Source organism: Pseudophryne corroboree, chromosome 1 (assembly GCF_028390025.1).
Source record: "Pseudophryne corroboree isolate aPseCor3 chromosome 1, aPseCor3.hap2, whole genome shotgun sequence".
NCBI lineage: Eukaryota > Metazoa > Chordata > Amphibia > Anura > Myobatrachidae > Pseudophryne > Pseudophryne corroboree.
The window spans coordinates 312,141,473-312,153,839 of record NC_086444.1 but is presented as its reverse complement, the minus strand read 5'-3'; the positions used below and the strand labels follow the sequence as shown (position 1 = coordinate 312,153,839).

General features: G+C 46.8%; 1 protein-coding gene across 3 annotated transcripts in view; it reads right to left on the bottom strand.

Moving 5' to 3' along the window:
- The window catches only part of SBNO1 (strawberry notch homolog 1), a 257,136-nt gene that overhangs the window by 141,424 nt on the left and 103,345 nt on the right, over nucleotides 1–12,367 (bottom strand). For all 3 annotated transcript variants that reach the window (XM_063964507.1, XM_063964505.1, XM_063964506.1), the window contains 2 exons: nucleotides 2,849–3,031; nucleotides 2,651–2,748 (listed from right to left, as the gene is read on the bottom strand). In XM_063964507.1, coding sequence (XP_063820577.1) covers nucleotides 2,651–2,748; nucleotides 2,849–3,031 — 281 coding nt within the window. The remainder of the gene's footprint in view (nucleotides 1–2,650; nucleotides 2,749–2,848; nucleotides 3,032–12,367) is intronic.

Below are 12,367 nucleotides of genomic sequence, written 5' to 3'. Positions count from 1 at the left end.
AAGGTAAAACCTCCATATGCCTTTTTGAGTCGGCATCACCTGTCCATTGCAGAGTCCACAGGACCCTTCTGGCAGAAATTAACATAGCATTTATTCTAGAACCCAGCAGACTAATGTCTCTTTGAGCATCTCTCATATAAAGGACAGCGTCTTTAATATGCCCCAAGGTCAACAATACAGTATCCTTGTCTAAGGTCTCAATTTCCTCAGATAAGGTATCCGTCCAAGCTGCTACAGCACTACACACCCAGGCCGACGCGATCGCCGGCCTCAGCAAGGTACCCGAATGTGTATAAATGGACTTCAGGGTAACCTCCTGTTTGCGATCCACAGCATCTTTGAGGGTAGCCGTATCCTGTGACGGCAGGGCTACCTTCTTGGATAAGCGTGTTAAAGCTTTGTCCGCCTTAGGGGAGGATTCCCAGCGTAACCTGTCCGTTGGCGGGAAAGGATACGCCATAAGAATCCTTTTGGAAATCTGCAGTTTTTTTATCTGGAGATTCCCAAGCCTTTTCACATAACTCATTTAGCTCGTGTGAGGGGGGAAAGGTTACCTCCGGTTTCTTTTCCCCATACATATGCACCCTCTTGTCAGGGACTGGGGTTTCCTCTGTGATGTGCAACACATCCTTAATTGCTATAATCATATAACGGATGGATTTAGCCAATTTAGGCTGTAACTTTGCATCATCGTAATCGACACTGGAGTCAGAATCCAGGTCGGTATCTGTGTCAACAATTTGGGATAGTGGGCCCTTCTTAGACCCCGACGGCCTCTGCGACATAGGATCAGGCACGGGTTGAGACCCTGACTGTCCTGAGGCTTCAGCTTTTTCTAACCTTTTATGCAAGGAATTAACATTATCATTTAAAACCTTCCACATATCCATCCAATCAGGTGTCGGCGCCGTCGGCGGAGACACCACATTCATTTGCTTCCGCTCTGCTTCCACATAGCCTTCCTCGTCAAACATGTCGACACAAGCGTACCGACACACCACACACAGGGAATGCCCTTTTTGAAGACAGTTCCTCCACAAGGCTCTTTGGAGAGACAGAGAGAGAGTATGCCAGCACACACCCCAGCGCTATAAACCCAGGAATAACACAGTAACTTAATGTTAACCCAGTAGCTGCTGTTTATATTGATTTTTGCGCCTAATTATGTGCCCCCCCTCTTTTTACCCTCTTCTACCGTGTATCTGCAGGGGAGAGCCTGGGGAGCTTCCTCTCAGCGGAGCTGTGGAGAAAAAATGGCGCTGGTGAGTGCTGAGGAAGAAGCCTCGCCCCCTCAGCGGCGGGCTTCTGTCCCGCTTAAATGTACAATTTTTGGCGGGGGCTCATACATATATACAGTGCCCAACTGTATATATGCTAAACTTTTGCCAAAGAGGTCCCAATTGCTGCCCAGGGTGCCCCCCCCCTGCGCCCTTACAGTGACCGGAGTATGTGAGGTGTGTGGGAGCAATGGCGCACAGCTGCAGTGCTGTGCGTTACCTCAGTGAAGAACGGAGTCTTCTGCCGCCGATTTGAAGCTTTCTTGCTTCTCATACTCACCCGGCTTCTGTCTTCCGGCTCTGCGAGGGGGACGGCGGCGCGGCTCTGGGATCGGACGGAGAGGGTGAGATCTTGCGTATGATCCCTCTGGAGCTAATGGTGTCCAGTAGCCTAAGAAGCAGGACCTAGCTTCAGAGAGTAGGGCTGCTTCTCTCCCCTCTGTCCCTCGATGCAGGGAGTCTGTTGCCAGCAGAGCTCCCTGAAAATAAAAAACCTAACAAAATACTTTCTCTCAGCAAACTCAGGAGAGCTCACTGAAAAGCACCCAGCTCGTCTGGGCACAGTATCAAACTGAGGTCTGGAGGGGGGGCATAGAGGGAGGAGCCAGAGCACACCAGAACCTAAATTCTTTCTTAAAGTGCCCATGTCTCCTGCGGAGCCCGTCTATCCCCATGGTCCTTACGGAGTCCCCAGCATCCACTAGGACGTTAGAGAAATATGGTGACGTCTATGACAACCTCCTACAACACAAGGCTAAACCACTACATAAAAGAGTTAGTGCATAAGACATAAGGAGCAAACCCCTAAAATGGTTCTTGTCTAATATATATATATATATATATATATATATATATATATATATATATATATATATATATATATATATATATATACTTGCTGGCCCTGTACCATCTGGCCAGACATGGTACTTTTAGGTGCTGTCAACCCTACCTGCCCTTGTTACTATGGTCACTCCAGGTGTTGCACTGTGAGAAAGGAGGTGTTACCACTGCATGGAGTATCCCAGGAAGGAAGAAGCAGTAGGCAAACATTTAATTAGTAATGCGCCTTTAACCATCGCATAGCAAAAATGCTTAATGGAGTCAGGCCACATATCAGCTGATTGTCAAGCACCTTTACACTACCCATACATTACATTTTAAATGCCTCAATCAAAAAAGTTACATACAACATATACATAGTATACATGCTCAAATACATTTCTATTTCATGGGTTGTTGTTTTTATTCTAAAAAACCACCCACAAGCGAGTTGTAGGACTAATTTGTATCGGTGTTGAGTTGACCAACAACCAACAGCAATGTTGTCCAACCTAAAACGAAAAAGGATGAGATTATTCAATAGGACTCACTTTGCAGTAGATACAAAGTCATTCAGCTCTCCACCCCCTTCCTCCAAAGCTTCCAGAGTCCTTGCTTCTCCAGTGGACTGAAGACCAATAACTACACACTGAAACGTACAAAACAAGAAATGTATGCTGTAAAGCGGGCAGCATTTCACACAGAAAAACAAAACAAATTAAAAAAAACCTGCAACATGTTAAACTTACCTTGCCATTTTTTATTTCTTCACGAGCAAGCTGTACTACTCTTCTAACTTTGGATGCTATGCAGAGATATTTGAAGAACCTCTGGTGTGCTGACCAGAACTGACCCCACATTGACTTCTTCATTCTTTGTTCTGCATCAATTAGGTCAGCAGCTTGTTGAAACCTCTCTCTGGCCAATACCCACTTTGAAAGGAAAAACATTTTCATTTTTCTAACCTCAAATTAACCTACTATGCTGCATAGTCTTGCCAACAGAACTATGCTGCCCTAACAAGCGCCCCCCCCCCCCCCCCCCCCACAAAAAAAAAAAAAAGTATCTCCGAGATGGAGACAATTGTGAAGTAAAACATGGCAAATGGGGATCCCTTGTTTGCATTAACAGATCTTCAAGTAAGTCTTTAAGAGCACTCCTTAAAAATTATATAAATTCTGGGAACTCCACAATCCCAGTTGTATGGTATAGTTTAGGTATTTTGTTTGTTAATTTATTACCTTCAAACTGGCACAATCACACTTTTACTTGTAAAAAAATATTAACCACCATTAATAAAGGGGAGGAACTATTGTGCTAGTGGCTGAAACGACATTAGATACAAAATATAAATAGGGGAAATAGCCATGTTCCTATACTGGGTACTACAGGAAGGGCAGGAGAGTTATGGGGAAGAAGGTTCTACACAAAAACTGTAAAATAAATAAAAGAAAATTATATATATATATATATATATATATATATATATATATATATATATATATATATATATATATATATATATATATATATATATATATATATATATATATATATAATAAGATTTTACTTACCGATAAATCTATTTCTCGTAGTCCGTAGTGGATGCTGGGGACTCCGTCAGGACCATGGGGGGGTTAGCGGCTCCGCAGGAGACAGGGCACAAAAATAAAGCTTTAGGATCAGGTGGTGTGCACTGGCTCCTCCCCCTATGACCCTCCTCCAAGCCTCAGTTAGGATACTGTGCCCGGACGAGCGTACACAATAAGGAAGGATTTTGAATCCCGGGTAAGACTCATACCAGCCACACCAATCACACCGTACAACTTGTGATCTGAACCCAGTTAACAGTATGACAACGTAGGAGCCTCTGAACAGACGGCTCACAACAAGAATAACCCGATTTTTTTGTAACAATAACTATGTACAAGTATTGCAGACAATCCGCACTTGGGATGGGCGCCCAGCATCCACTACGGACTACGAGAAATAGATTTATCGGTAAGTAAAATCTTATTTTCTCCAACGTCCTAGTGGATGCTGGGGACTCCGTCAGGACCATGGGGATTATACCAAAGCTCCCAAACGGGCGGGAGAGTGCGGATGACTCTGCAGCACCGAATGAGAGAACTCCAGGTCCTCTTTAGCCAGGGTATCAAATTTGTAGAATTTTACAAACGTGTTCTCCCCCGACCACGTAGCTGCTCGGCAGAGTTGTAATGCCGAGACCCCTCGGGCAGCCGCCCAGGATGAGCCCACCTTCCTTGTGGAATGGGCCTTGACAGATTTAGGCTGTGGCAGGCCTGCCACAGAATGTGCAAGTTGAATTGTGCTACAAATCCAACGAGCAATCGTCTGCTTAGAAGCAGGAGCACCCAGCTTGTTGGGTGCATACAGTATAAACAGCGAGTCAGATTTTCTGACTCCAGCCGTCCTTGAAATATATATTTTCAATGCCCTGACAACGTCCAGCAACTTGGAATCCTCCAAATCGCTAGTAGCCGCAGGCACCACAATAGGCTGGTTCAGGTGAAACGCTGACACCACCTTAGGCAGAAAATGAGGACGCGTCCGCAGTTCTGCCCTGTCCGAATGGAAAATCAGATATGGGCTTTTATACGATAAAGCCGCCAATTCTGACACTCTCCTGGCTGAAGCCAGGGCCAGTAGCATGGTTACTTTCCATGTAAGATATTTCAAATCCGCCGATTTGAGTGGCTCAAACCAATGGGATTTGAGAAAATCCAAAACTACATTAAGGTCCCACGGAGCCACTGGGGGCACAACCGGGGGCTGTATATGTAGTACTCCTTTTACAAAAGTCTGGACTTCAGGAACTGAAGCCAATTCTTTCTGGAAGAAAATCGACAGGGCCGAAATTTGAACCTTAATGGACCCCAACTTGAGGCCCATAGACAATCCTGTTTGCAGGAAATGTAGGAATCGACCCAATTGAAATTCCTCCGTGGGGGCCTTCCTGGCCTCACACCACGCAACATATTTTCTCCAAATGCGGTGATAATGTTGTGCAGTCACCTCCTTCCTGGCTTTAACCAGTGTAGGAATGACCTCTTCTGGAATGCCTTTTTCCCTTAGAATTCGGCGTTCAACCGCCACGCCGTCAAACGCAGCCGCGGTAAGTCTTGGAATAGACACGGTCCCTGCTGAATCAGGTCCCGTCTTAGAGGTAGAGGCCACGGATTTTCCGTGAGCATCTCCTGAAGTTCCGGGTACCAAGTTCTTCTTGGCCAATCCGGAGCCACGAGTATCGTTCTTACTCCCCTTTGCCGTATAATTCTCAGTACTTTGGGTATGAGAGGCAGAGGAGGAAACACATACACTGACTGGAACACCCACGGTGTTACCAGAGCGTCCACAGCTATTGCCTGAGGGTCTCTTGACCTGGCGCAATACCTGTCCAGTTTTTTGTTGAGGCGAGACGCCATCATATCCACCTTTGGTTTTTCCCAACGGTTCACAATCATGTGGAAGACTTCTGGATGAAGTCCCCACTCTCCCGGGTGTAGATCGTGTCTGCTGAGGAAGTCTGCTTCCCAGTTGTCCACTCCCGGAATGAACACTGCTGACAGTGCTATCACATGATCTTCCGCCCAGCGAAGAATCCTTGCAGCTTCTGCCATTGCTCTCCTGCTTCTTGTGCCGCCCTGTCTGTTTACGTGGGCGACTGCCGTGATGTTGTCCGACTGGATCAATACCGGCTGACCCTGAAGCAGGGGTTTTGCCAGGCTTAGAGCATTGTAAATCGCTCTTAGCTCCAGTATATTTATGTGAAGAAACATCTCCAGGCTTGACCATACTCCCTGGAAGTTTCTTCCCTGTGTGACCGCTCCCCAGCCTCTCAGACTGGCATCCGTGGTCACCAGGACCCAGTCCTGTATGCCGAATCTGCGGCCTTCTAACAGATGAGCACTCTGCAACCACCACAGAAGAGACACCCTTGTCCGTGGCGATAAGGTTATCCGCTGATGCATCTGCAGATGCGATCCGGACCATTTGTCCAGCAGATCCCACTGAAAAGTTCGTGCGTGGAATCTGCCGAATGGGATTGCTTCGTAAGAAGCCACCATCTTTCCCAGGACTCTTGTGCATTGATGCACAGACACTTCTCCTGGTTTTAGGAGGTTCCTGACAAGTTCGGATAACTCCTTGGCTTTCTCCTCCGGAAGAAACACCTTTTTCTGAACCATGTCCAGAATCATTCCCAGGAACAGCAGACGTGTTGTCGGGGTCAACTGAGATTTTGGAAAATTCAGAATCCACCCGTGTTGTTGCAGCACTACTTGGGTTAGTGCTACTCCGTCCTCCAGCTGTTCTCTGGACCTTGCCCTTATCAGGAGATCGTCCAAGTAAGGGATAATTAATACGCCTCTTCTTCGCAGAAGAATCATCATTTCGGCCATTACCTTGGTAAAGACCCGAGGTGCCGTGGACAATCCAAACGGCAGCGTCTGAAACTGATAATGACAGTTTTGCACCACGAACCTGAGGTACCCTTGATGTGAAGGGCAAATTGGGACATGCAGGTAAGCATCTTTTATGTCCAGGGACACCATAAAGTCCCCTTCTTCCAGATTCGCTATCACTGCTCTGAGTGATTCCATCTTGAACTTGAATTTTTGTATGTACAGGTTCAAAGATTTCAGATTTAGAATAGGTCTTACCGAGCCGTCCGGCTTCGGTACCACAAATAGCGTGGAGTAATACCCCTTTTCCTGTTGTAGGAGGGGTACCTTGACTATCACCTGCTGAGAAAACAGCTTGTGAATGGCTTCCAATACCGTCGCCCTGTCTGAGGGAGACGTTGGCAAAGCAGACTTTAGGAACCGGCGAGGGGGAGACGTCTCGAATTCCAACCTGTAACCCTGAGATACTACCTGCAGGATCCAGGGGTCCACCTGTGAGCAAGCCCACTGCGCGCTGAAATTCTTGAGTCGACCCCCCACCGTTCCCGAGTCCGCTTGTAAAGCCCCAGCGTCATGCTGAGGGCTTTGCAGAACCCGCGGAGGGCTTCTGTTCCTGGGAAGGAGCTGCTTGCTGCCCTCTCTTACCCTTTACTCTGCCTCGGGGCAGATATGACTGTCCTTTTGCCCGCTTGTTCTTATAGGACCGAAAGGACTGCGGCTGAAAAGACGGTGTCTTTTTCTGTTGGGAGGGGGTCTGAGGTAAAAAGGTGGATTTCCCGGCAGTTGCCGTGGCCACCAAATCCGATAGACCGACGCCAAATAATTCCTCCCCTTTATACGGCAATACTTCCATATGCCGTTTGGAATCCGCATCACCTGACTACTGTCGTGTCCATAAACTTCTTCTGGCAGATATGGACATCGCACTTACTCTCGATGCCAGAGTGCAAATATCCCTCTGAGCATCTCACATATAAAGAAAAGCATCCTTTAATTGCTCTAAAGTCTGTAAAATACTGTCCCTATCCAGGGTATCAATATTTTCAGTCAGGGAATCCGACCAGACCACCCCAGCACTGCACATCCAGGCTGAGGCGATGGCTGGTCGCAGTATAACACCAGTATGTGTGTATATACTTTTTAGGGTAGTTTCCAGCCTCCTATCAGCTGGATCCTTGAGGGCGGCCGTATCAGGAGACGGTAACGCCACTTGTTTTGATAAGTGTGTGAGCGCCTTATCCACCTTAGGGGGTGTTTCCCAGCGCGCCCTAACCTCTGGCGGGAAAGGGTATAATGCCAATAACTTTTTTGAAATTAGCACTTTTCTATCTGGGTTAACCCACGCTTCATCACATACATCATTCAATTCCTCTGATTCAGGAAAAACTACAGGTAGTTTTTTCACCCCCCACATAATACCCCTTTTTGTGGTACTTGTAGTATCAGAGATATGCAAAGCCTCCTTCATTGCCGTGATCATATAACGTGTGGCCCTACTGGAAAATACGTTTGTTTCTTCACCGTCGACACTAGATTCAGTGTCCGTGTCTGGGTCTGTGTCGACCGACTGAGGTAAAGGGCGTTTTACAGCCCCTGACGGTGTCTGAGACGCCTGGGCAGGTACTAACTGGTTTGCCGGCCGTCTCATGTCGTCAACTGATTTTTGTAATGTGCTGACATTATCACGTAATTCCATAAACAAAGCCATCCATTCCGGTGTCGACTCCCTGGGGGGTGACATCACCATTACCGGCAATTGCTCTGCCTCCACACCAACATCGTCCTCATACATGTCGACACACACGTACCGACACACAGCAGACACACAGGGAATGCTCTATTGAAGACAGGACCCCACTAGCCCTTTGGGGAGACAGAGGGAGAGTTTGCCAGCACACACCCAAGCGCTATAATATATATGGGAACAACCCTATATAAGTGTTGTATCCTTATAGCAGCTTAAATATAGTAATATCGCCAAAAAAAGTGCCCCCCCTCTCTGTTTTACCCTGTTTCTGTAGTGCAGTGCAGGGGAGAGTCCTGGGAGCCTTCCTCACAGCGGAGCTGAGCAGGAAAATGGCGCTGTGTGCTGAGGAGAATAAGCCCAGCCCCCTATTTCGGCGGGCTCTTCTCCGGAGTTTGTGAGATCTGGCAGGGGTTAAATACATCCATATAGCCTCAAGGGCTATATGTGATGTATTTTTAGCCATAAAAAGGTATTATACATTGCTGCCCAGGGCGCCCCCCCAGCGCCCTGCACCCTCCGTGACCGCTGTGTGAAGTGTGCTGACAACAATGGCGCACAGCTGCAGTGCTGTGCGCTACCTCAGGAAGACTGAAAAGTCTTCTGCCGCCTGCTTCTGGACCTCTTCCATCTTCGGCATCTGCAAGGGGGGTCGGCGGCGCGGCTCCGGGACCGGACTCCATGGCTGGGCCTGTGTTCGATCCCTCTGGAGCTAATGGTGTCCAGTAGCCTAAGAAGCCAATCCATCCTGCACGCAGGTGAGTTGACTTCTCTCCCCTAAGTCCCTCGATGCAGTGAGCCTGTTGCCAGCAGGACTCACTGAAAATAAAAAACCTAAAAACTTTTTCTAAGCAGCTCTTTAGGAGAGCCACCTAGATTGCACCCTGCTCGGACGGGCACAAAAACCTAACTGAGGCTTGGAGGAGGGTCATAGGGGGAGGAGCCAGTGCACACCACCTGATCCTAAAGCTTTATTTTTGTGCCCTGTCTCCTGCGGAGCCGCTAACCCCCCCATGGTCCTGACGGAGTCCCCAGCATCCACTAGGACGTTAGAGAAATATATATATATATATATATATATATATATATATATATATATATATATATATATATATATATATATACACACACACATATATACACACACATATATACTGTTTGATACAAGTCTCCTGAGTGCCGCCAGATTCTTCCTTCTGTATATATATATATATGTATATATATATATATATCTTGCAAATGAATGGGCGGCACTCTCCAGGCTTTTTCAAATTTCCATAGCGTCCTTTATAAAGGACGCTATGGAAATTTGAAAAAGCCTGGAGAGTGCCGCCCATTAATTTGCAAGCTATTACAGGGTCACAGACCCAGGGAAGGCACCAGAGCAAGTAACTTCATGAGACCTTATCTATACTGAGTGCCGGATCAGACCGTGTATGTATGTATGTATGTATGTATGTATGTATGTATGTATGTATGTATGTATGTATGTATGTATGTATGTATATATATATTTATCCTTTATTTATATGGCGTCACAAGGGTTCCGCAGCACCCAATTATAGAGTACATATGCACATAATCAAAACAGGAAAACAATGACTTGCAGTTGAAGACAATATAGGACAAGTACAGGGTAACTACACCAGTAAAATCGACAGAGAAAAGTTCCAAGGTGGACAAAAAAACTGCAGGAATTGGGCAGTTGAGGATTATTAAAGTAAGAAAAGGATAAGCACATGAGGGAAGAGGGCCCTACTCGTGACAGCTTACATTCTAAAGGGGAGGGGCAGGCAGACAGGGGTGACACAGATGGGGTAGACCGAGAATGGGACAGAGGGTTAGGATGAGATTTGGCTGGGTTTGGTAAAGAAGTGGGTCTTAATAGCCCATTTGAAGTTCTGTAGAGAGGTAAAGAATTCCAGAGAAAGGGAGCAGCATGTGAAAAATCTTGGAGATAGGAGTTGGAAGTAGTAATCAGAAAACAGGAGAGTAGGCGTGCATTAGCAGAGCGAAGAGGACGGGTGGGTCCTTTATGTAAAATGGCAGAGGAGTGTGTGAGGGCTTTGTAAGTAAGTGAGTGTGAGAAGTTTGAATTGGATTCTGAAAGGGAAGGGAAGCCAGTGAAGGGCTTGTAGGAGAGGGGAGGTGGATGTAGTGCGTTTGGTGAGGAAGATGAGCCAGGCCGCAGCATTGAGGATAGACTGGAGTGGAGAGAAGTAATTGTCAGGGAGTCCAGTTAGGAGATTACAGTAATCCAATCTGGAAATAATCAGTGAGTGAATAATGGTTGTGGTGGCATCCTGGGTGAGAAAAGGTCTGATCCTGGAAATGTTTTTGAGATGAAAATTACAGGTTTGTGATAGTTGCTAAATGTGTGGTTTGAAGGAGAGGGAAGTGTCAAGGATTATGACAAGACAGCGTACTTGGGGGCTAGAGCAGATAGTCGTGCCATCAATGGATAATGAGATTGTGGGAGGTGAGGTTGTGCGGTAGGGTGGGAAGATGATCAGCTCAGTCTTAGACATGTGGGGGAGATTCAAATGTTTGAAAAGTCAGTTGGGAGTCTGTTTTTTCCTATCTAATAGACAGGAAAAAACCAGACACCCAACTGACTTTTTAAACATTTGAATCTCCCCTGTTGAGTTTAAGAACGCGTTGGTACATCCAAGAAGAGATAGCAGAAAGACAGTTGGAGGTATAAGTGAGGAGAGCTGTGGAGAGATCAGGGGTGGAAAGGTAGATTTGAGTGTCATCAGCATAGAGGTGACACCTGTTATGAGGGTACTACTGCAAGATGCTACAGGAACTTATGAGCCTTCTATGACATTGGGGTGCACTTCCTAAAGTGGCACGGGTCCTCCGAGGCCTTGTTCCAGCTCTGTCCATCGGTGGGCTTTAAGACATACGTAAAGCAGTCACCAGACCCAGACGGAGAGAGCCCACCCACACCAGTGACAGTGGACTTCCGTTCCGAAACGCGTTGGCACGCTCACCCCTGGAACTCAAAAGAAAGGAACACCTGCCGGGATGTGGACTTAATATCTGGGAGCATTTTGCAGGGAAAAGTCCGGACTTCCCTGCACCAATTATCACCTGCTGCTCCCCTACTCATCATTCGGTAGGACTTATTCCTCATTATATGTTTAACAGTCCATACATCGCTATATGTATGGTTCATTTTTTTTTATCAAATTTCATGGTAAATAGTGTTTTTTATATCAGTTGTTCTCTTATCAGCTAAATAGTTAGCACCATCTCTAGAACTACCACTTTTTATCGCTTGATTGATTTAGGGGTAGGGTACCCCCTTTTTGGCAGAGGCGGCTTATACCCATTTGAAGCGTCCAGAGGTTTTTGTCACCCTCCAGATTCTGCTAATATGCTCAAGAAGTTTGGAGGCAAAAGGGAGGAGAGAGATGGGTCGATAATTGGAGAGAATGTTTGGATCAAGGGCAGGTTTTTTAAGAATAGGGGAGACAAGAGCATGCTTGAAGGCAGAGGGGACAGTGCCTGATGAGAGGGAGAGATTGAGAAGGTGGGCAAGATGGGAACAGGCAGAAGGAGAGGTGTAGCGGAGGAGGTGGGAGGGGATAGGGTCAAGTGGGGAGGGAGGAACGGATGAGGGCCATGACTTCCTCACCAGATACATGGGAGAAAGATGTCAGTTGGTAAGAGGGAAGGGGAGGGTGGTTGCTGATCTCGCGGGATGTGATGTCCTAACATATGGAATCAATCTTGGATGTGAAATAAGTGGCAAAGTCAAGTGCAGACAAAGAGGAAGGGAGAGGAGGGAGTTAACAGTAGCAAAGAGGCGCCGGGGTTTGGAAGACTGGGTAGAGATGAGTATTTTGAAGTATGATTGTTTAGCGAGGGAAAGGGCAGTACTGAAGGATGAGAGCATAAATTTGAAATGGCGGAAGCCTGCTTTAGAGCGCGATTTCCTCCTCTGTCATTTTTGAAGATATCTGGTGCATTTGGTGTGCCAGGGTTGAGGTGTTGATCTGCAAGGGTGAATAGTGGTTGGCGGAGCAACAGAGTCAAGGGCAGAAGTAAGATGAATTGTATAGGGATGTGGCTTGTTCAGGGCATGTGAGAGA